We start from the raw sequence: 24,271 nt of genomic DNA on the forward strand, positions 1-24,271 counted from the left end.
ATGAGTCCACGGCGCAGGGTGCTGGGTGTGCACACTCATGTGTGGAGCGGATGAGTCCACGGCGCAGGGTGCTGGGTGCACACTCGAGTGTGTGGAGTGGATGAGTCCACGGTGCACAGTGCTGGGTGTGCACACTCGAGTGTGTGGAGCGGATGAGTCCACGGTGCGCGGTGCTGCGTGTGCACACGAGTGTGTGGAGCGGATGAGTCCACGTGCATGGTGCTGGGTGCACACTCGAGTGTGTGGAGCGGATGAGTCCATGGTGCACAGTGCTGCGTGTGCACACTCGAGTGTGTGGAGCGGATGAGTCCACGGTGCACAGTGCTGGGTGTGCACACTCGAGTGTGTGGAGTGGATGAGTCCACGGTGCACAGTGCTGGGTGTGCACACTCGAGTGTGTGGAGTGGATGAGTCCACGCGCATGGTGCTGGGTGCACACTTGAGTGTGTGGAGTGAATGAGTCCACGCACAGGGTGCTGGGTGCACACTCGAGTGTGTGGAGCGGATGAGTCCACGGTGTGCGGTGCTGCATGTGCACACTCGAGTGTGTGGAGCGGATGAGTCCACGGTGTGCGGTGCTGCATGTGCACACTCGAGTGTGTGGAGCGGATGAGTCCATGGTGCGTGGTGCTGGGTGTGCACACTTGAGTGTGGAGCGGATGAGTCCACGGTGCACGGTGCTGGGTGTGCACACTTGTGTGTGGAGCGGATGAGTCCACGGCGCAGGGTGCTGGGTGTGCACACTCGAGTGTGTGGAGTGGATGAGTCCACGGCGCAGGGTGCTGGGTGTGCACACTCGAGTGTGTGGAGTGGATGAGTCCACGCGCATGGTGCTGGGTGCACACTCGAGTGTGTGGAGTGGATGAGTCCATGTGCAGGGTGCTGGGTGCACACTCGAGTGTGTGGAGTGGATGAGTCCACGTGCATGGTGCTGGGTGCACACTCGAGTGTGTGGAGCGGATGAGTCCACGGTGCACAGTGCTGGGTGTGCACACTCATGTGTGGAGCGGATGAGTCCACGGTGCAGGGTGCTGGGTGTGCACACTTGAGTGTGTGGAGTGGATGAGTCCACGCGCATGGTGCTGGGTGCACACTCGAGTGTGTGGAGCGGATGAGTCTACGGCGTGTGGTGCTGGGTGTGCACACTCGAGTGTGTGGAGCGGATGAGTCCACGGTGCGCGGTGCTGCGTGTGCACACTCGTGTGTGGAGCGGATGAGTCCACGCACAGGGTGCTGGGTGCACACATTTGGGTGCCGCAGGCCTCATTCTCACCTTGGCTAATGTGTGAGCTTGGGAAGAACAGTGTGCATTGCACACACACGTGCTCCCTAACTCCACGTTGAGTGAACTTGGGAATGAGGTGATGTTCCCCGACTCCGGCGCGTGTCGCCCTCTCTCTGGACACCTTTCCCGGGCTGAGGCCCAGCGCCCTGCCCAGGGCAGGCAGGGTGGGGCCGTGGGCTGTGCGCTCTGGGAGGCTGCCCCCCTACTCTGTACAAAGTAGATGTTCCCACCACCGCGGCCACAGAGGCCACGCCAGAAGGGCCGTGTCCCCGGAGCCCTGCATGTAATCCTGTTGACTCAGAGGCATAAATAATGCATGTTCTAGTACGTTCTCTCCTCACCATCCTGGCCTGCTAAGAATAGCCCCGGCTACCCTTCCAGGGATGCCAGAGGGGAGAGGGCAGGGCAGTCGGTGGGGCAAGCAGAGACGCTGTCACTGGCTGCAGGTCGCCTGCCGGGTGCCCTCCCTGCACACCCACCTTCCCAAACTCCCACGACAGAGGGTGCCGGAGGCGAGTTCTGCCAGGTGAGGGTGAGGAGGGACGTGGGGGCTCCCTCTGACAGCCTCTGTCTACACCCACGTCCACACGGATGCCTGGGCCCGCTTTCTCACATAGGGGGTGAATAAATGAGAAAAGGAAGGGCTCCTCCTCGATGTCTTGTATGTGAAGCTTTGGAGAGGTTTTAAATTATTTTCTTAAGTTCAAACACAGCCGACCCAGTTGGTGAGATGGGTTGTTCACACCTGTAACCCCCGCTCTCCAGAGAACGCAGACGGAGAACGGGAGTCAGAGGCCGCCCAGGCGGAGGCTCGGGACCCCGTCAAAACCAAACGAAAACGGAAAGGGCTGGAAGCGTGCTTCAAGTGGGACAGTACCTGACTATCAACGACAAGACTTTCCATTCCAACACCGAGGCTGAGACGCGAAGGGCTGACGCAGGACAGGGCTTCTTCTCACAGGCCAAGCGCGCAGGCGCGGCCCGGGGAAGCGAGCAGCAGGCATGCGGAGTCAGGGGCGGGCGGGGGCCCGAGAGTCCGCCTTTCCCGCGCATTTCCTGGGCGGCGGGCAACGCTTTGAGTTCTATCGCACAGGTGCTTCGGGAAGCGAGCCCCGAAGGAAAGGCCTGAGCCCGGGAGCCCGGGAGAGAGCTGTCGGCGCCGTCACCCGCAGCTTTGGCCTCCGGAGGGCTGCGGCCACCTCCGAAGCAGCACACCGACGTGCAAACACGACGGGCGGAGGAAGAGAGGGACCCGACTCGGTGTAGGGAGCCAGGAAGAGGCCCACTGAGGCACGGTCCGCGGCAGCCCCGGGACCCGGCTGTTCCTCCACCCCAGTGTGTGCTGCAAAGCCCTTTGGGGTTCCGGGCCCCGGATGACTGGGCCACCGCCTCGTGCCGCTGCACCCCGAAAGCCGCCACGCCCTCCTGACACCCACCACACTGGCCCTCCGCATCTGCTCGGTCTTCCCGCGGGGCCTTTGCACCCGCTGCTTCTTTTGCCTCGAGCCCTTTTCTCCCTTCTTCCTCCACTCTCTGTCATTCATGGGGTGTGAACTCAGGACCCGGATGGTGCCGTCCCTGAGCTTTTCTGCTCGAAGCTAGTGCGAAAGCCCCACTTGCAGTTCTCTGGTGGTTAGTTGGAGATAAGACTCCCACAGGCTGCTGGCCTCCAACCGAGATCCTCAGGTCTTAGCCTCTTGAATAGCTAGGATTATAGGCGTGAGCCACCAGCACCCAGCAACGGACTCGTGATCACACTTCTTGCCCTTTGAAAAGGCTGATAGGTCGAGGAGGTAGGGGAATGGCTCAAGTGATAGAGTGCCAACATTGAGTGAAAAAGCCAGGCAAAAGCCCAAGGCCCGGAGTTCAAATCCCAATGCACAAATCTCAGGGAGGCTTCTCTGCCCTCAGAGGTTACATTCCTCCTCACCCTCAAACTCATTAGGTTTTTAATTACACTGTTATTTGCTTTACTGTCAATCCCGTCTGCCCCCACAGGGCAGGGACCTCGGCTGTGTCCCCACTCCCGTGCCTACCATGCCTTTAGCTGACAGAGAGGAAGAGCAGAGGAATGGCATGGCTCACATTCCTACCGCAGAGCGGTCACCTCCACCGCCCGCAACCTCATGCAACCCCAGGGAGCTGTGGGCCTGGCATTTTCAAGCTAGGCCACTCCGAGGCGGCCCTCGCCTCTCTCCGTGGGGTCTGGGATGGAGCGAAAGCTTCGACGCGCAGTGCTTTCATCAGTACCATCCCTCCCTCCTCCACCTGCAGGCCCAGAGAGGGACCAGGCCCGCTTCACAACCCCACGGCCAGCCAGCGTGGGGTGACGCCAGGCCTTTCTGGCACAGCTGAGCGTCAGGCCCACCCAAGCTCAATGAAGCACCATCTGCCAGGAGGCCGGGCTGGGGAGGAGCAGGCAGAGGCGGGGTGGCCAGGAGCCAGGGCGGGTGGGCGGGGTCCCCAGCAGGGGGCCCGAGGGGGGCCTGGCATGTGGGCACCAAGAAGCCAACTGGCTCAGGCTGGGCGGCGGCTTGCCTGCTCCCTATGCGCGTGACGGTCTATTTTTTAATCAGGTTCCTCCCTTCCCCACGTCCACGTGTCCCGACAGGAGCCTCTTATCTGGATCCTCGTCCTGGTGGAGGTCAAGGCCCCCGTGGAGATGGACGGCAGGGTTCTTTAAGCCCCTTCTCTCCACAGCGCCCGCAGTGCCAAGCAGCCCAGAAGGCAGGGCAGGCAACCCGGCGACGAAGGCTCCTCCCGTCCATGCCACCGGGGCAGGTCTCTGGGAACCCTGTGGCCCCCGTCGCCCTAACTGGACGACGATAGGCCACAGCAGCCTGCAGGGCACAGTGCAAGTCAGGTGCTTGGCACCCACTCAGGCTCAGAGAGGCGTGCCAGGGCCTCTCCTGCCCATGGTACCCACAGGGCACACTTAATCCTCCCTGGCCGGGGAAGCAGAGAAAGTGAGAAAAGAGGCTGAGCTACTTTCATGCCAGGCTCAGAGCCCCGGCCGGGATCTTGTGTAGTCCCTGCTGTCGGGACCTGAGGGGCAGCGTGGGCTTCTGGGCAGAGGGCGGCGCCTGAGCCCCTGGCACCTCCCCGAAAGACTCTGCCGTGCAGGGGGAAGCCTGCAGTCCTGTGGGCCACCCAGGCTGACATCGGGGCGTCAGCTCGTGTGTGTGTGTGTGTGTGTGTGTGTGTGTGGCCTCGGAAGCTCACTGAAACCCGCTTCTTTGGGCCTTGGGTTCCCGTCGGTAAAACGGCAATCATACTATCTCACAGAGCTGTAGGCGAGGAAAAGCCGAGGACAATCACAGAACCCGGCAACAGAACCGGTCTTTCTAAAACTGCTTTTAGCCACCAAGCGTGCAGGCCTAAGAGACTTGGCTAGGAGATCAGGGTCGAGCCTCCAAGCATCCACAGCCCATTCCGCGCCCCTTCCTCGACCTGTGACACCACAGGCGCACATGCTTTGGGGTCTGCTGAGCCCTGGGTCCTTCCTGCCCACGTCACTACAGCTCAGAGCTGAAGCCTGACGCCCACGGAAGCCAACCATTCGCCAAGACCCCCATCCGGTCAGCCATCCAAGCCTCCCCCCCCACCCCGTGCTGGCCCCCACTTCTCGCCACCAAGACCCACGCCCAGCCACACACCAGAAAGCGATTCACCGGTGCTCGGAGGAGCCTTGAGCAGAGGCCGTCCCCGAAGAGCTTCCTTATCCGAGATCCACAACGCCAGGGAAGAGCTCTAGCTCACCTGGGAGCATCTGCCGTTCCATTCTCACAACAGCAGTGTAAGGGTCTATGATGACCTCTATTTCATGGATGGAGGAGAAAAGCCCAGCGCCATTACACAGTGAGTTGACATCTTACAGCCAACCAGGAGGAGAGCTCAGGGGGTCCAGCCCTAGCATCTGCATGGGAGCCGCTCTGGAAGTAAGGGACACGGCGGTCACCTACCCTGCCCGCCACCCACCCCCACCCTGGGGGAGGCGGGTGGGGTCAGCACGGCTTCCTGCAGCCGGCCTCACCACGCGGAGGGCGAAAGCCGGGATGGCGGAATGTCTGGTAGTAGCTGGTCAGTAAAGGCCTCATTCCAGAGACAGGGCTTTGTGGAAGCCTCTGGCATGCCAGGGCCCGGGGGCTGAGCAGCCTCACTGAGGAGTGATGGAGCCCAGAGTCCAGGGCGCTGTCCGCACACACGGGCCTCGTGGGCAGAACCTCCCCAGAGGCCAGCTCCGTGCGCTCTCTGACCACGTCTCCCCTCCGGGTCTCCAACCGGGGGCGGGAGAAGTGAGCGTGCGACCCACAGCCAGTACCCACGCTAGCATGGACCATTTGCCGTCCCCTTCAACGCTCCACCTCCCACAAAGCCCTCTTATTCATTCCTCCGGGCACTGCTCCAACCACGCACGCCTCCTCCAAGAAGCCCTGACCGTGCTTCAGATGCGCGCAGACCTCCTTTCTCTACCACTAACCTAGAGTAACCCCTCCTGTAGCTCTCCATCCTGGCAGGGCGGCTTTTGAGTGCCGTTTTTACCTGTTATCTCACTGATTTCCCTGCTTCCTTGCTTCTCACTTTATCGCTTCGATTAAAATGCAATCTGCTCGGGGGCAGGGACCTGTCGGTCTCTGCTGTGAACTGTCGCACTGCCACTGTGCGAACCCAGTCCCTGAGCCCCAGCCCATCCTGCTGCTAGTCGGGGACACTCGAGTCCCAAGAAGGCAAGTGACCAACCGGCAGTGGCGGAGGTCAGCCTGGCCCTGGTCCTGACCCTCCCCTGGGCCTCCTCACTACAGCGGGCCAGAGCCTGCAGGCCCTGACCACCGGTGTCGCTCCGCTTCCCCAGGGACCCGCGGTGCCCGATCCTAGCTGCCCTGCCCATTTCCTATCAGCCCCTCCCTTCCTGGCATCCGTGGTTCCAATGAGCTCATGTCTGGAGGCCCTGGAGCTGCCCTGAAGGAAAGGGTGCCTCCCAGGCCAGGCCCCGGGGCCTCGGGGTGTTCATCCTGGTGGGCGAGTTGTCCTGATTGTGGGGAGCTGTGTGGGGGCTGAGGGACCCCTGCCACCCTGGAGATGCTGATAGAAGTCTCTCCTGCCCTCCATCCCCCGGCCCCATGCTCTGGGGAGAGGAGCCCCTCTCCCTTATCAAGATGCTGCTCGCTCTTTCCCTGGGGACAACTCTGCTGACTTCTGCCCAAAGAATGTTTGCCATCCTGGGCAAACTTTTCAGTTTCTCCAACTCAAAACGTGAGGTTGGATAAAATGCGGGCTGATGTTGGTCAGGGACCAGGCAGCTGCACACCACAGGTGGGCTCTTTTCTGTTTCCACAGCAAGGGTGCAGTGTGAAAGGGGAACAGCCCGGAAAGCGGTAGAGGCGTTCCTGTAACCACAGGGGTGCTGTTTCCAGTCACAGCTGGGGTGCTGGGGAGGGGTGTTTTGGCCTATGGTTTGGGAAGTGGGACAGTTCCAAACACTGGGAGTTGCAAACCAGGACAGCACAGCAGCAAGTGACTTTGCCTGGAAGTTCTTCAGATTTCCCTCCTCTTGTGCAGACAGAGGAAGGAAGAACCGGAGAAGGCTAGGAACCAACCTAAGCGCTAGTATGGAGACAGAGACGGGGGATAGATACCCCTACCAAGCAAACAGGTTCTCTCTCATCCTACCACTGGGGGACAACATGCTAAGTGGAGGGGGAGCAAACTGTTAGTTTCCCAGCAGCCAACAACACAGGAGGGAGGCCAGGCCTGAGTGGTGAGGACACCGGAGGGAGGTGCCCCACATCACCCTCCCACACCGATTAGTGTCCTCTGGGGTCTCATCCTTCAAACCCAAGGGGTGGGGGTGCCCGCAGCCCCGCTCCTCCAGGGCGTGGCCTGCTGGATAGGGCCACCCTGTCCATCCCGCCGGGGAGGGGGGCTGCCCGATCACCCAGCAAAGGGACTCCTCCATTCCAGATCACCCAGCGACTCCTCCTTTCCAGATCACCCAGCGACTCCTCCTTTCCAGATCACCCAGCGACTCCTCCTTTCCAGATCACCCAGCGACTCCTCCTTTCCAGCCACCTGCAGCTTCCCATTGAGCTGCAGTCCCCTCGCCCGAGGAAGGGAATCTCGGTCCCCATTCAGAATAAGCCTATAGCGGGAACCCTTTCCCAGACCCCGCGGTGAGGTGCTCCCAGGCCCCTCACCCTGTGCCCGGGGCGGCGGCTGGGAAGGGGCCCCGCCCTCCGTCCCATCTCCAAGCAAATGGCCGGGTTAGGGGGGTGCTGCGAGCCTCGGGCGCGGACGGTGTAGGTGTCCCCCCCTCCCGAAGGCACTGGGGACCGGCCTGATTCCCTAGGAGGTGCCGGGGCCTGGAGGACTCCGTCCAGTGCCGGGCCCTGGAAGCCGGACTCCGGCGCCCGCGGGAGGCCGGGGCGGCGCAGGAGCCCAATCCGCTGTCCGGCCGGGCGCTCCGAGCCCAGCGCGCGGACAGCCCGGGAGGAGGCGGGGGGGGGGGGGCTCCCGCAGGCCCCGACCTGTTGCTCCCCGAGAGCCCGGGCTGCTCTCCCCGCCGGGCGCCCGGCCAGGACGGCCTCTGGCTTCTGAGCTGCCGGAGCCCCCAGATCCCTCTAGCCTCTGAGTACAGGTGGGGAAACTGAGGCCCCGAGTGTAGGAACAACTTGGCCACGGTGCCCCGCGTGCGGGGCCTGGAGCCCACGTGTGAACTCCCGGCCCAGCGGGGGTCGGCCGGTGTGCGGGCGGGGAGGGCGAGGCCGGGCGCCCGCTCCCCGTCGAGCCAGCGCCCTCCACTCACCTCGAGTCGCTCCGGGCCGCCGCCTCCGCGCACCTGGCCGCGTCTGGAGGTGCGCCCCGCCGCGCCCCGCGATCCGGGCCCCGCGGCCGGCCCGGGGCCCCGGCCTCGCCGCCGCCGCCTCCCGGAGGGCTGCCGGGCACCCGCCGCCGGCGAGGGGAGCGCGGAGCGCGGGGCGCGGGGCGCGGGGCGGCGCCGGGCGCGGGGCGCGGGGCGGGGAGCGCGGGGCGGCGCCGCTCTCCGGCCGGCCTCCCGCTCCCCGGGGCCCTAGCGCCGCCCCGCGATCCCCGCCCCGCGCCGCCCCCGGGCGCGCCCCGCCGTCCCCCGGCCTCGCGGGCGCCCTGGCGGCTCACCGCGCCCCGCGCGCCTCGGCGCCCGTCCCCGGGCTCTACGTTCCTGGGTTGTCTTTCTCACCCCGCTTCTCCGCTCTGCTCTGTGCCCGGTGCCACCCCGCTTCGCTCCACGTCTGTGATCCCGTCTCGGGGGTCACCCCTCCGGCCCCGGCCGCAGCACCTCCCCGCCCGCCCGACGCCCCTCACCGGAGCCCGGAACCGGCCTCGGGCCCCCTAGGACTCAGGGCCAGCGTTCCCGACCCCCAGCCCGCGCAGCGCACCCTCCGCCCGCCTTCCCTCGAGGGGGCCCCCCGCCCCTCCAGCCCCGCCCCTCCGCAGTCTTTGCGGTGCCCGGTGGGCGCCCGCGGGGCTGTGACTCGCCCTGTTCCCACCGTCCCGCACCCGTCCCTCCCGCCGGAGGAGGGGGGCGCGGCGGCTGGGAAACCCCAGCACGCTGCGGGCAGGGGGGATGTGCACCCCTTCAGGCCAGGCGGTTCCACGTTCATCCGCCCTAGAGGCCAAGCGCGCGCTGTGGAGCCTTCTGCTACCCGAGGTCGGCTGGGCCCCTCCGGCCCACCGTGGCCCTCTGGAGTGAAGACCTACCGACAGGTGTCACCTGCGGCTGCCTCCCTGTCCCCAGCCGGTGGGCTCAGAGGGGCTGAGGAGACAGACCCCTCTGGCCACTCCCATCTCTCTGTCTGGATTCTGGGCTCCAGAGCCTTCCCCCACGGACAGGGGCCCCACTCCTGTCCTGTGGGCTGCGCTGGCAGGGACTCTGGAGGGAGGCCCGAGACGGCTTCTCCAAGTGCAAGTGCTGGGGAAGTAGCCGGCCGGGCAAACCAGGAAACAGTGTGGGTGTGAGGGAGAGGCTAGGATTACTGCGTGGGTGGGTATGAAAGAGACAGAGATGGGGAAGAGAAAGGAGAGAACACGACTGGGGCTGCACGTAGGCGTGTGGCGGTGGGCGTTCAAGAGAGGATGTGCCTGGAGAGGAAAATGTGAGCATGCACGAGAGTTTTCCGAAGGTAGGTGTGCAGAAAAAGAGAGTGGAGAGAAGGCGCTTTTACTCGGCGTGCCTGGGAGGGTGGTGGGCTTGTCTGCGACCCGCAGGAACTGCTGCTGTGCTCTCAGATCGGACTGGAGCTCTCGATGCAAATCTAACACATGCCCACAGAGGCTGGGGCCTTTGGCGGGCTGTGTGCTGGTGTCTACCCCTGCATGCGCCAGGGTCTGCGGTGTCCGTGAGTGTGTCAGGGCCAGAGGCATGTGCAAACAGGGAGCACAGGGCGGTACCCACGCACCTGTGTGTGCGTCACGCTTCTCACCATCACTCTATGCAGCCACTTGTGAGGGGGAAGGGCAGCGGGCAGCTTCCCGCTTGGTCTCTCGTTCTGTCTGCGGTCACAATCTTGAGAGTCAGGGGCCGTGGCAGTACCCGGTGGCCACAATCAGGTCTTAACCTGATGTGGCTTCCTCTGCCTAATCAAGATAGCCAAGCCAGGCATCCGTGGCTCACCTGTTTTCCTAATGACTCAGGAGGCTGAGATCTGAATATCACCATTCAAAGCCAGTCCCAGCAGTCAGGTAGACTCTCATCTCCAATTAAACAGAGGGGAAACAAAGCCAGAAGTGGAGATGGGCCTCAAGTGGTAGAGTGCCAATCTTGAGCAAAAAGGTTAAGGGACAGTACCCAAGCCCTGAGTTCAAGCCCCAGTATTGGCACCAAAAAAAAAAAGAAAAGAAAAAGAAAAAAGGATGGCCAAGGACAGGCTCACCAGACAATCTAAACCCATATCTTTATCCCCATGCCCATTCCCAAGTCTCACAACAGTATCTACTAGAGTTGGAAACCCCAAATTCTATAGATGTCCCCCATCCAGGAAAGAAGGGTACCTGGCAAAGAACCTAGGTTGGACCAGAAGTGATCCTAGGTCTCCCCCCTGTTCCATTTGAACAGGAGGAATTATGGCTTGGCCAAATCTATCTATTCCCAGAGCTGAACAACCTTTTTCCAGCCCCAGTGGGTGTAAGAACACAGCCTGCTTCCTTGTCTCCATGGAGACGAAGCAATAGAGAGTGTTTAAAAGCATGGGCCTAGACCTCTCAGGGTTCAAATCTCAGATCCTCCACCCACAGGTTGTGAAGCTGTGACAACTCACTTAAAGTTCAATGCCTTAGTTTCCTCATCTGTGAAACAGAGATAAGGAAATTAGAAACCAGACGCAGTACTGCTGACCTGTAATTCCAGCTACATAGGAGGAGGAGAAAGAAAGATGATTGGAAGGCAATCCAGGCAAAAGCTAGGGAGATATTATCTCAATAAAACAAATTGGTGCCAGGTGCTAGCGGCTCACACCTGTCATCCTAGCTATTCAGTAGGCTGAGATCTGAGGATCCCAGTTTGAAGCCAGCCTGGGCAGGGAAGTCTGTGAGACTCTTATCTCCAATTAACCACAGAAAAAGCCAGAAGCCTGGGGCTGGGAATATGGACTAGTGACAAGAGTGCTTGACTCATATTCATGAAGCCCTGGGTTCGATTCCCCAGCACCACATATATAGAAAACGGCCAGAAGTGGCGCTGTGGCTCAAGTGGCAGAGTGCTAGACTTGAGCAAAGAGAAACCAGGGACAGTGCTCAGGCCCTGAGTCCAAGGCCCAGGACTGGCAAAAATAAAATAAAATAAAGCCAGAAGTGGTGCTGTGGCTCAAGTGGTGGAACATTAGCTTTGAGCAAAATAGCTCGGGAACAACATCCAGGCCCAGAGTTCAAGCCCCAGGACCAGAAAAAAAAAAAAAATGATGGTGAGCAGCACCAATGGTTTATGCCTGTAATCCAAGTTATTCAAGAGGCTGAAATCTAAGAATTGCAGTTCAAAGCCACGCTGGGAAAGCCGTGCTATTCTCTGCAACTAACTACCAAAACACTGAAAATGGAGCTGACGCTCAAGTGGTGGAGCATCAGACTTGAGCAAAATAATCTAAAGGATAACACCCTGATGCAGAGTTCAAGCTCCAGCACTGGCACGCGTGCACACATGTGCACACATGTGCACACACACACACATTCTAAAGAAGGAAAGGACAGAGAGAGAGAGCTAGTGACAGAAAAAGAGATAGCGAGACACAGAGAGACAGAGAGGATCAAGTTGGTAGTGAAAACTCCCCGTGGTCCTAAGCACTCAGCAGACAGAGTTAGAAGGATCACGGTCTTGTAACAGAACTTAGTCACGAGAACTAGAGAAGCTACATTTTGAGAGGGCAACCTGGGAGTCTTTATTGGAGAGCCAGCCGGTGGCTGCAGCCAATTTGACCTCTCAAAATGTGGCTTCCACCAGTAGCCACTGGCTACCCAATAAAGACTCCCAAATGGATCTCTCAAAAAAAACGTAGCTTCTCTGTTTCCCATGACCAAGTTCTGTTACAACAGTCTGAGGTCACTGTAGATAAAATTAACATGAACCCCTAGCTAAAAAGCAAAAGACCAGGGGCATGGCTCAAGTGTTAGAGTGCTTGCCTAACAAAAATGAGACCCTAAATCCAATTCTCATTTCAGAAAGAAAGAAGGGAGGGAGGAAGGGAAGGAGGGAGAAAACAAGATGAAGTTTGCATTTCCTAAGACTATTTAGAAGATTTAAACAAATGAACTAATCCATACAAAACATTTAGCAAGATGCCTGGCAGCTTCACGAGGCAGAAGCGTTGCCAGCGATTTACTGTGAGACCCACTCGCTGTGTGCTGTCTCTGGGCTCCGCCCGCGTGTGCACAGTGCACCCAGGGAAGACATCTTCGGTATGGGATTCTCTTGGTGAGCTGAGCACCAGCTCTGTAGCACCCCCTGTCCCCAGAAAGGCCATAGCAGCTTTGACCAAGACCTGGCTTTTGACTCCTTCTAGCTGCCGTCTCTGAGAAATGCTCCCCCCCCCCTCCCATCCTGCTTTGTCCCTAGACATGTTCCAGACAGAGCAGAAAGACCAACGGTGTAGTCATTAATGAGACAGGATTCGGGCTGTCCCAGACTACACTCGATGCTGGCAACGACTGTGAGGTCTTGATAGGGTGACATAAATCTCCGAGCCCTGGGTGTCCGTCTGTAAAACGGGGTGAATAATGCCTGCTTTGAAAAGACATAGTGAAGTGAGAAAGATCCCAAACCACCACACGCCCTGGCTCCGAGTGAGATGTCATCAGCTCCTTAGAGCTCGGTCTTGTATCTGTCCTCTCTACCTACAATCTTGCTCACTCCAGGGCATCCACAGACCACACAACTTAGAAAGAGAACGTTAGCTTGGAGCACAAGCCTAATGTTACAAAAAATAATAATGATGCTAATCGAATCATGGCTTAGCAGCTTGCTGGCCATGCATCTTATTCTCAGGGCCCTGATCTTGTCTGAGTAATGCCCTTAATAACAACAGTTTATCCCTGAGCAAGTGGGGGGGGAGGTTCCTAAAATTAAATGAAATAATGACCAGCGTAGAGTACAATTGTTGTGTGGAGCTGATGCTGGTAATTTCCATCACCATCAACATCCTTCACAGAGCTGCTGTCTTAGTTACTGTCACGTCTCAGATCCCTGGAAGCTCACAGCAGCTCTGTGGGGGTAGCTAGGGCTCCTGTTGGTATTCTGCTTTCTCAGATTGAGACGGGGAAGCTTACCAGGAGAAAGGGACTTGCCAGGGCTTGGCTAATAGGCACTGGATCCCAACTCTGTGTGTCTGCCTTTTGAACTCCAGCAGAGGTCCATAAGAGGGGAGGAATTTGGGGTGGGGTTAGGCGTCGTGGCCCCTTTATCTGTGCTGCCGCGGAGGTGAGGACCCCGCCTTGCTGCTTTCCCAGCTCCCTGTGTGACCCCCGTCTGGGCAGGAACTGCGTCCGAGGCGGGTGACCAGGGCCGGAAGAGGATTCCTTGGAGAGTGGGGTGGGTGGGGGAGGCTGGTGCGGTGCCAGCAGGGGCGTTAGTGACGCCTCTAGAGAAGCGTTCCTTCGGCCTCCTGACGCACGAGCCCTCCCAGGACGGTCCCCCGCGGGCCCCCGGCCTCCCGGGGCTGTTTGGCAGCAGCTCCTGCCTGCGCGGGGCATGGCCCCGCTCACGTCCTCCCCATCTGGACCCACTTCAGCGTTTCCCGGCCGGCGGGCCGCGGTGGAGGCGATTCGGTGTGCGCTTCCCCGGCCCCCCCCCCCCCCCGCCCTGCAGGGGAAAGGGATGCTCCATCCTCCCTTCCTTCTGCGCCCCACACCCCAGGCTGACACTGTATCCTGTGCAGCCCAGGTGATACGGCCTCTGCCTTTGTCATCCCTGACAGATGGGAGACCCAAGCCTCCCTGAGGGGCGTGGGCCCGGCTCAGCCATTGCTAACAACACCCTCACGCTGGGTCTCAGCGTCTTCACCCACGCCATCTTAGAGCCAAGGCTTCAGTGCCGGCCTTGTAAGTCCCCAGAACGCAGTGACCACCTGGGGGCTGCATCCCCCACACCCCGAAGTGGACGAGCCGAGAGCCGAGGGCCACATCTGTAAACCTAGCTACTCCAGAGCTGAGGTCGGGAGGCTCGAAGCTAGTCCAGGCAGGAAAGTCTAAAACAACCAGTGAAAAGCTGGCCTTGAGGTGCAGCTCAAGGGGTTGGACACCAGGTGAGCAAGCAGAGCAAGCTCAAGGCACTGAGTTCAAGTGCTAATACCACAAAATGCCCAGGCAGCCAAGTTCATACGGTTAGTGCAATCGGGAGACTTTAGTCACTGGTTACCCCTAATGATTAAAAGCAGGTGAGAGTGAGAAATAGGCTTTTAAAAAATCAACCTTGGGGCTGGGAGTATGGCTTAGTGGTAGAGTGCTTGCCTAGCATGCATGAAGCCCTGGGTTCGATTCCTCAGCACCACATACACAGAAAAAGCCAGACGTGGCTCTGTGGCTCAAGTCACAGAGTGCTAGCCTTGAGCAAAAAGAAGCTCAGGGACAGTGCTTAAGCCCTGAGTTCAAGCCCCAGGACTGGCAAATAATAATAATAACAAAATCAACCACATGTAGTACTGGCTTTCTCCCCCTGCCTTCAGTTTCTTTTTTTTTTTTTTTTTTTTTGGCCAGTCCTGGGCCTTGGACTCAGGCCTGAGCACTGTCCCTGGCTTCTTCCCGCTCAAGGCTAGCACTCTGCCACTTGAGCCACAGCGCAGCTTCTGGCTGTTTTCTGTATATGTGGTGCTGGGGAATCGAACCTAGGGCCTCGTGTATCTGAGGCAGGCACTCTTGCCACTAGGCTATATCCCCAGCCCTGCCTTCAGTTTCTTGATGCAGGAGTGTGTTTTGTTTGTTTGTTTTGTCAGTCATGGGACTTGAACTCCGGGCGCTACCCCTGAGCTTTTTCGCTCAAGGCTGGTGCTCTGCCACTTGGGACCACAACGCCACTTCTGGTTTATAAGTGGTTAACTGGGGATAAGAGTCTCATGGATCTTCTGCCCGTGCTGGCTTCAAACCTTAACCCTCAGGTCTCAGCCTCCTGAATAGCTAGCGTTGCAGGTGTGAGAAACCAGCGCCTGGCGTTCTTGGGGTGTGCTTTGGGCTGGGACCAGGGCTTGAACTCTGGGCTGCGTGCTTTCACTGGCTTTTTGCTCAAGGCTAATGCGCCACCACTTGAGCCACATTTCCACTTCCACCTCCTTGTTAGTAAATTGGAGATTGCCTGGGTGGGCTTTGGACCTTGACCCTCGACTCTCGGCCTCTAAGCAGCTCGGGTTACGCCCGGGGGCCGCCAGTGCCAGCCCATGGGTCCTCTCTCACCGCCATGCTTAGGCACTGTGATGCATTCTGGGAAAAACGCAGTCAAGAGCCATACTGGAGACCGGAGGGGTTTCCTGCGAGTCTAGAGAGGAGCTGCTGGAGCTTACCTGGTTTCCGGGCCTCCCCGGGGCCAGGGCCAGGGCTGAGGCTGGTGGTCATCCCCTGCTGGGCCTTCACCCCATCCCAGTCCTGGCCGGTCCTGCCGTCGTGTTGGAACCAGGAGCAGCCGGGGGGCTGGGTGATCAGAGCCCTGGGCAGCGGTGGCTCCCCTTGGACGGTTCCGCAGGCAGCGTTGTCCTGGCTTCTTCGGGCCACTTCGTCGTCCTCCAGATCCACGAGGCCCTCTCCGGCCTCGCCCTGCAGGCCTTCCTCGCCGCTGCTCTCCTCGGCCTCCAGAGCCAGACACCTGTAGCTGCCGTCGGGGATCTGGAAGGTGCAGAGGGCAGGCTTCCCCCCGCTGGGCCGGAGGGGTGGGGGAGGGAAGTGAGGGCCCAGCATGGCGGAGGGGGGACTGGGGCACGCTCTGGGCACGCGCTCCGCCCCCCGCGGGGACCTCCTCCGGCGCTCTGAAGATCCACCCTCCTCCGCTGATTCAGGGTGGAGGGGACTCGAGGGCCACTGCAGGGCAAAATGAGTCCTTTGGGGGCTGGGTGGAGTAGCGGAGCCCGGGCCTCTTCTCAGCCTCTACTGTGTGCGGTCCCGTCGCGGTGCTCCCTCTGTACAGACAGAAGAGAAAGCCCAGGGAACTCACCGAGGGCTCAGGGCCGTGACCTGCCATCCTGTGGCTCTGAGAACCAGCTGAGACGTGGGAGGAAACCCCACACTTCCATGGGGAAGTACTTCTCCGGGCTCAGCCACACAATCTCCTAAATGGCTGGTGCTTGTCCTTAAGCTACCCAGCGCTTACTTAGCATTGTCCTTCAAGCCACTTCAAATAACTTACTTTTATTACTTGAGACTAATTACTTGAAACAGTAACGGCAAGAAGCCCACAAGCGTATTGTGTTAAGTCGCTTTCCTCCCAACGCACATTAAGAAAGTATCTGAGCGAATCCTCTCACATTCCACCAAAGGCACAAACACCACAGGGACCACAGGCGGGTGAGATGGAGGACAGCCGGGCTCGGCCTCCCCTGCGGATGCCGTGAGCCGGGGCCCCGGTGCGGGTCCCTGCGCAGGCTCTGCCCGAGAAGCCCAGCCCTGCCTCTTGCATGGCGGACTCTGAACCCCCAGCTCCTCATCTATAAAACGAGCCTCCCTAACGGGAACCCAAAGCACTCCAAACCCCAGAACTTCTTGGCACCAACATGATGAGCCCCAAGTCCACCTCTCTCCCAGAGGCCACAGCTAATAGGGAGACACGCAAAAAACACGGGGTAAAGTTACACTGAGGGTGTGTGTGTGTGTGTGTGTGTGTGTGTGTATGATTTAGACTTGGGCCCCATCCCAGAGATATTTCATTACGCACATGTGAATATTCCAACGTCTGAAAAACCCTCAAGTCTGGAACACTTCTGATCCCAGGCATACCAGATAAGGGACAATCAACGCCGACAAAGCACCGCACTGAAGATGACAGGAGAAGAGGACGCGAGGCCTGCCAACGACGCCTGAGCCCCAACTTAGTACGCGCTGGCTACTCTCTCATTCCATACACAAAAAGAGCTGATTCTATTTTGGATACCATAAAAAAAAATTAGAGGGGATGTAGTGAGGATAAAGATACCGTGGCTCATGAAACCTTAAAATCTGATGAGAAGAGCTGTGAATGATAATGAGAGCCGTAATAATAGTACGACTATTTATACATGTCGTACATGGTCAGGGGAGGGCGGAGGCTTCCTCTAGGAGACGGCAGGGGCTGGGGGGAGAGCGCCTCGGGCGGGCGGAAGGACTGCGGGGCTGGGAGGCAGATGGCGCGTGGGTGTGGAGGGGGGAGGAGTCTGGAGCCCCGCGCAGGCTCCCGGCTCTGGTGACAGAAGGATCCTGTCGGTGACTGATCGGGAGTCATTGGGAAGGAGGGGAGGGTGTTGGATTTTTGGATTTCCAAGGGCGGGAGACGAGCAAGGGACAGGCCCGTGCCAGGTGGGGGGCCTGTGGAGCAGGGGAACGTTCCAGGCTTGGAAAATGCAGAGACAGAGTGAGCGAGGCAGGCTCTCCAGGGTTGCGTGGTAGCATTGAGGACCTAGGGCCAAGTACCCTTGGGAGAAAAGCTTGGACTGGACGGATCTGGTTTAAAGACTCGATTCCACCACCGCTGAGCTGGGTGAACTTCCTCAGCCTCACAAATTCCGGTGCGAATGAGAGAGAGGTACGCTGTCGCACGGGTGCTCACAGCCAGGAAGAGTCCTGGGAGCGTGGGGTCCGTGGACAGGCGTGCGCTCGGGGCCCGGACGGACTGTGGCGGCCGCGGTCACATCTTCACCGCGGGCAGGGGGCCTGTGGGCTGAACGCGGCGCTGGCTTGTGGCTGAGGCCGTGCCAGGAAGAGGGTGGTAGGCAGGCAGAGAGATAAGCACGTCCGCAGGACCCGGGGCCCCCCAGAGCCGATCAGGGGAAAGGAAAACACACAGGGCAAGCAGAAAGATAGCCGAGCACCTGTTAGAGTCCCCTGCAGAGGAGGGGCATTAGGAGGAAGAAGCTAGTGTGCGCCTCAGTACTAAGCGCCGATATTGAGCCCCCCACTCCATCCTGGGGTGCCCTTAGGTACTGCTGTCGACTCTCACAGCCACCCTAGGAGACCCTAGGTCCTTTGGATGATCCCCTCTCCGAAATGAGGCCCCACTGGGACACGTCACAATGCAGCTACTAAGTGACAGAACTGGGATCTGAACCCAGTCCAGACGTCTCGGTCATGAGGCTGGACCCAGGGACACTTGGGGGTCTGTGCCAGGCCTCCCCCCTCCCCCCGTGTTCTCCAGCCAGAATTCTGTCCCTGGATTTCAAAGATCTTGGGGTCTCCCCGAGGGCCGGTGGGATTTTTAATCGATCTGGCCATCCGGCTGTGCAAGTGGCCTTGGGCAGGCATGCCCTGCCCTCTGCTGTCAAGGTGAGGCAGACGGTAGGGAAGGGACCCCTGGACCCCCCCACCCCACCCCACCCCCCCACCCCACCCCACCCCCCCACAGGCAGATGGCAGGAGGCCTCGGGAGTGGGCGTGGGGAGGGAGCAGGCTCTGACTCCCGGTGGGGGGGAGAGGGGGAGCTCGCCTCGCTTTCGTCCTGCTTCTGTTTTTCTGTATTTGACAGTGGCCACGGTTTCCAGGAAAGAGGAGAGAGGCGGAAAAGTTAACTTTCCGCCACCCACACAAATATTCTTGGCTGGCGGCTGGCCTTTAGGTTGCCAAGTGAGGAAGGAAGGGCTGTTGGGAGCACTCCCCGTGAAGGCTCCCTCCCGGGCAGAGAGGACCCCCCCCCCAGCCAGGGGCCTGGGCAGGCCTGGGGCCTGGGAGGGCAGCAGTAGCTGCCCCAGGGCGGGCTGGGTTACTCGCCATGCCGGGCGGGGCCACGGCCCAGGAAGCACTGCAGTGAGGTGGGTTAGGGGGCCAGCCTGGGGACGGGAGACCAGGCTCGGAGACTGAGCACCCCCCACTGTCACCATGGGGACGCGGGGGGGGGGGAGGGGGACCGAGGCACGGGGTCTGCGCTCCTCTTCCTGGCTGGTGGCAGCTGCGGCCTCACCTCCAGGGACTCCACGGCCTCTGGGGGTGCGGAGTTCAGCTGGCAGAGCCATCTGTGGGGAAGGCAGCCCTAGAGCTCTGCTTCCATTTCCACCCACATTCACACAGCCCCTCACCCCAATCTGGCCGAAGGCACTGAGCTGCGGCCGGCAGGGCCTCCCCGTCCCAGGGGCCAGCTCTGGGCCTGCATTGTGGGACAGCCCACCCGGGGAGGCCAGGTTCCCAGACTCACCAGCTCCCATGGAAGAGGCCAGATAAGGGCAGGTGCTGGGGGCTCACGCCTGTAACCCCAGCTCCTCAGGAGGCTGAGCGCTGAGGATCTTAGTCCAAAGCCAGCCTGGGCAGGAAGGTCCACGGGAAGCTTACCTCCAAGGAACCAGCAAAAAGCTAGGAGTGAAGGTGTGGTTCACCAGCTAAGGGACAGTGCCCAGGCCCTGAGTTCAAGCCCCAGTGCTAACATAGGAAACAACCAGCTGTCCCGTGACACGAAAGCCCATCCCAGCTGGACTCGTGCTGTCACTGCCTCCAGCGAGCGAGAGGCCCAGGTCGCCGGCCTCCACCTCCCTCTGCAGCTCCGTACGTAATCAAGGAAAGGCGCCGTCTCGGAGTCAGGTCCAGATTCGAATCCCGACTCTGCTTCCCGCCCTCGCCCCTCTGGATGGCTTAGGCAAGGCAAGTCTCTGTTTTGCTGAGCTTCCGTGTCAATGCCAAACCGGGCTTGAAACAGAACCTGCTTCTCAGGGTGGTTGGGGGGACTGCACAGAAAGCCCAGGGGTTCCCCGCTTCAGCCTGCAGGGCCTGAGGGGCGCCCAGGAGGGGGGTCTCCCCCGGGGCTCTGCGGGCACCCTGCTTTCCGGGACCCGGGCTTGGGGCACACCAGTGACCGTGCGTGGGAGTCACACAGTCCGGTCCCCCGGGGCTGTGCTAGGGAAATCACATGATCTGTGCGGGGGGTTTTGTCTCGTTGGGGTTGGGTCTTCTGGGGTAAGTTCTCCCTACGTGGCCCAGACTAGCCTCCAACTTGGGATCGCCCTGCTTCTACCTCCCAAATTCTGGGATTCAGCCCTGTGGGGGAGGGGGACCCCCGCCAGGGCGGAGGGCAGCCAGGCCGGGCCGGAGACAGGAGACCCAAAGGACTGGGGTGTGGAGAGCCCCGAGGCAAGAACGTTCCGGAGCGAGTTCCTCAGCTCCCAGCACAGGGCCAGGCACACGAAACAGTGACCATGATGCTAGCTGAGGGTCACGGAGTGTTGATCATGCCAGGTGCGGTTCCAGACACTTCACACGCAGCACCTCACGGGTCTTCCGCGCCAGCCTGGGAGGAGGGCACGGTTCCCATCCCTATTGTGCAGACGCGGAAGTGGCGCTCGCTCCGCCCAGCTCACACCACCAGCAAGTGGCTGAGTCAGAGTTCGTGTGTGTGTGTGTGCGTGCGTGTGAGAGAGAGAGACAGACAGACAGACAGAGAGTGTACTGGGGCTTGAACTCAGAGTCTGAGTGCCGTGCTGTCTCTTAGTTGTTTTCACCCAGGGCTTGTGCTTTACCACTTGAACCACAGATCTGCTTGTGGCTTTTTGGTAGTTAATGGGAGGCATCTCTCTGATTTGACTGTCCACGCCGTGTTTGAACCACAGTCCTCAGAGCCCAGCCTTCTGAGCAGCTAGGATTACAGGTGTGACCCACTAGCAAGGAGGCAGGGTTCATGTCGAGACAGTCTAGCACCAAAACCCACACCCGTCCACGAAGCCACGCTGTCTCCGTAGTATAAGTAGACTGAACAGATGAATGAAGCATGAAGAATTCCTTCCAGCCTATCGCCTGGCCCTGAAGGCATCCCATGCCTATTTATTAAGCGAATGATGGCGCGGCCCAGGCGGACGGTTTGCCCTGGGGAAGGGGAAAGCCAGGACTCAGACGCAGCACGTGCGCTCAGTCCCGGGTGGCCGCCCTCAGCCTCAGCCTGCCCCGCGTGGAGCTTCCCAAGTGAGGATGGGCGCGGAGGAAGGGGCTCCAGAGCAGGGCCTCCCGAGGTCCTGGAAGTGCTGGCGGGAAGGGGGCCCGGTGGGAGTCCCGTCTCTCCCCGCTCTCCCGGCCTTGGGCTGTCTGGCCAGCGGGCAGGAGCGGGCAGCCCCAGCAGCCTGGACTAATGCCACGTGGACCCTCCTCAGACTCCCCGCCCCTTTCTGTCCAGTGGGTGCCGTCAGCCCCGGGGGGAAGTGCAGCGTGACCCCACGTTCCTGAGCCCAAGTCCTGTAGGACCCACTGAGGGAACCGGAGTCATCAGGAGGCTCAAGCCCCTCCCCCCCAGCAGCCGCCAGCCCTGGGGAGCAGCCTGGCCTGCAGGGGACCCCTGCTCTTTCTCCCACGCCACTCCCCTGCCCTTCTTTCTCATCCCTGCTGCTGAGCCCATGGACGGGGGGGGGGGTGGTGTGGGAATCTGGAGGGACCCCTAGGAGTGGACAGAGCCGTGGGGAGACGGGTGGTGGCGAAGCACTGAAGGCCGGCCTGCCCTGAGTGGCTTCGGATGAGTCCCATCGGCTCACTGAGTTACGGGGGCCCTCCCGGCAGGCGGGAGACGCGGTCACGCACCGGTTCAGCGGTTCACTGGACGCACTCGCTGAGCGTCTGCTGTGGGCCGTGGCTATTTTAAGCGCTGGCTGGGACACAGGGAACAAAAGAGAAACCCTGCCCACATGAAGCTCACATGTGAGTGGGGGTGGGTGGGTAATAAATAAATAAATAAATAACCATATCAGATGGTGCTAAATGGAATGGAAAGAGGACTGTCGAGGCTGGGTTGTTGAGAAAGAGAAAACGGGGAGAAACCTTAGCGGATTCTAGGCAGTGCTTTATAGGGCATGTGTATTTCAAGTTCGCCATTGTATCAAATCCTCATACGCAATTATAAAAAACATAAAATCAGCATTAGTTGGCAAACTCGGAAACAAAGGCCTGGAAAATCCCTGGGAGATATATTTCTTATGCTGAGTCACTGATGAGTCAATAGCGAAGCATTTTAGAACTTTCTTATTCCATTATGAGTATGCCTATCATTTAGGACAGAATATTTTTTGCAATCTGTAAATAAATGCCGGTATCAGCTGTGCACCCACGATCGTTTAGTCCTGCCTTCTCAGATGGCTGAGATCTGGAGGATATTGAAGTTTGAAACTAGCTGGGCAGAAAAGTTCATGAGACTATTTCTTTTTGTTGTTGTTGTTGTTGCCAGTCCCAAGGCTTGGACTCAGGGCCTGAGCACTGTCCCTGGTGTCTTTTTGCTCGAGGCTAGCATTGTACCTCTGGAGCCACAGCGCCACTTCCGGCTTTTCCTGTTTATGTGGTGCTGAGGAATTGAACCCAGAGCCTCATGCATGCTAGGCAAGCACTCTACCGCTAAGCCACATTCCCAGCCCTGAGACTCTACTTCTAATTAACCAGTAAAAGGCTGGGCTGGAGGTGTGGGCCAAGTGGTAGAGAGCTGGCTGTAAGCAAGAAAGCCAGAAGTGGGTGAGTCCTGCAGTTCACGCTTTGTGAACATTGTGTCCCAGGCTCACTGAATTAATAAGGCAGCTCTTCCGTGTAAAGCACATGCTATGTGCTGTGGTGACAATAATAGTAATGACATCATATGGTTGGAAGGATTGCATAAGGTAACCTGCACAGTATTATTTTATTACAGATCTTTTTTGGGAGGGTTGTATGAAGACATAATAAGGGCCCAGTGCTGGTGGTTCACGCCTGTAATCCTCGTTACTCAGGACACTGAGATCTAAGAATCCTAGTTCAAAGCCAGCCTGGGCAGGAAAGTCCATGAGAATCTTATCTCCAATTAACCAGCAAAAAGCTGAAAGTGAAGGTGTGGTTCAAGTGGTAGAGCACTAGCCCTGCGTGGAAAAGCTAAGGGACAGTGGGACAGTGCCTAGGGCAGCTTGGGCAGGAAAGTCTGTGAGACTCTTGTTGCCAATTAACCACCAAAAAGCCAGAAGTGGAGCTATGCCTCGAGTGGTAGAGTACTATCCCTGAAAAAAAGCTCGAGGACAATGCCCAAACCCCCAGTTCAAGCCCCTGGATCATCACGACAAATAAAAACAAAGAAAAAAAGCTACCCCGTATTGAACATTGACAGCGTGCATGACAGGCATTGGTCCACTGTGTTCACTGCGACTGTGTTTATTCCTCAAACGACACTAGGAGACCAGCACCCTGTACTGTTCCCAACAAACAAATAAAGAAATGGAGGCTCCAGGGGGGTGAGTCCCAGAGAAGGGAAATGACCAAGCTGTGACCTGACAGGTCTGGAGAGAGTACAACGAGCCCTTCCCTTTGGTCCTGACTCTGCTGTGCTTTCCATGACCTTGATCACCTCCCTCCCTCAGTGACAACCGTCACCCCTCCCCACTGCCTGATCAGAGGGCTGGCTTAAGGTCTCAGCCCCCCTCCAGCTCTGGCTTGCCTATGGAGCCCAGGACTCTGGGGGACCGAAGCCGGTTCCAAACGGACTCACCTAATCGAGCCTACTCACAAAATCAGCTAAGTCCCCTGTACGTCACATCTATTTCTGCCCTGCTGGGTGGACAAATATGTGGGCCGGGAGCTGGCTCCTGCAGAACTGGAGCGAGACTGGAGTCACGGCTATAAATACAAAGGTCAAGGCTGGTTGGCACGGGACCCAGGGCGGCAGATCCAAGGCCAGCCTTCGAGGCCGCACCCTGGGGTCCTTCACCTACAGCAGCTTCCTCCTGGCCACATGAAAACACAGAGGCCCAGGTGGGGAGAGGTTTACCCAAGGCCAGGCCCTTGCCCTGCCCCAAGGGCACAAGCAGGAGGAACCCAGGGCACGCTGGGACATTCCAGTGTGATTTAAGTTTATAGAAGAAAGGAAACACTCAGAAGTCCACCCCCCCCCCACCACCACGTAGAGCTGCGGCCACGAGCAAGAGTTGGCCAAACCATTTGCACAGCCAAGGTATTCATCTCTTCCCACCTCGGCACCCAGGGACCAGCTGGCAGCGCGACGTGGGCCACAGACACACAGAGCGCCAGTTGGCCCGCTCTGGTCAGCACACCACTAGCTCAAGCCCAGGCCTAGCCAATCCCTGCCGCACCGTGTCCCAGCGGCCGAACCCGGGTTGGCTCCTTTATATCATGAAGCTCCACTTCTGTCCTGAGTAGTGGGTGTCTTCACCGTGCTCGTGAAGGGTGACTGAGCCCCTGGCGGGGTGACACACGATTCCCAAACATGTCCACATACTAGAATCTTCCCCAGACCCACCCACCCCCACGCCGAATTAAATCACGGCCTCTGAGAGCAGGCCCCGGGCCTCACAGCGGTGCCTGTGCACCGATGGGCTGGAGAGCGGCTGCCTCTTGGCCAGCCCTCCCCGGCTGCCCACGGACCACGGAGGA

At 59.4% G+C, this 24,271-nt stretch overlaps 1 protein-coding gene across 1 annotated transcript in view; it reads right to left on the reverse strand.

Moving 5' to 3' along the window:
- The window catches only part of LOC125345125 (synaptopodin-like), a 49,338-nt gene that overhangs the window by 19,320 nt on the left and 5,747 nt on the right, over positions 1-24,271 (reverse strand). Inside the window, 1 exon segment of the mRNA XM_048337367.1 lies at positions 15,295-15,903. Within this exon segment, the coding sequence (XP_048193324.1) occupies positions 15,295-15,685 (391 nt within the window). The 5' untranslated portion in view covers positions 15,686-15,903.

This window comes from Perognathus longimembris, unplaced genomic scaffold (assembly GCF_023159225.1).
Source record: "Perognathus longimembris pacificus isolate PPM17 unplaced genomic scaffold, ASM2315922v1 HiC_scaffold_5321, whole genome shotgun sequence".
NCBI classification, from domain to species: Eukaryota; Metazoa; Chordata; class Mammalia; order Rodentia; family Heteromyidae; genus Perognathus; species Perognathus longimembris.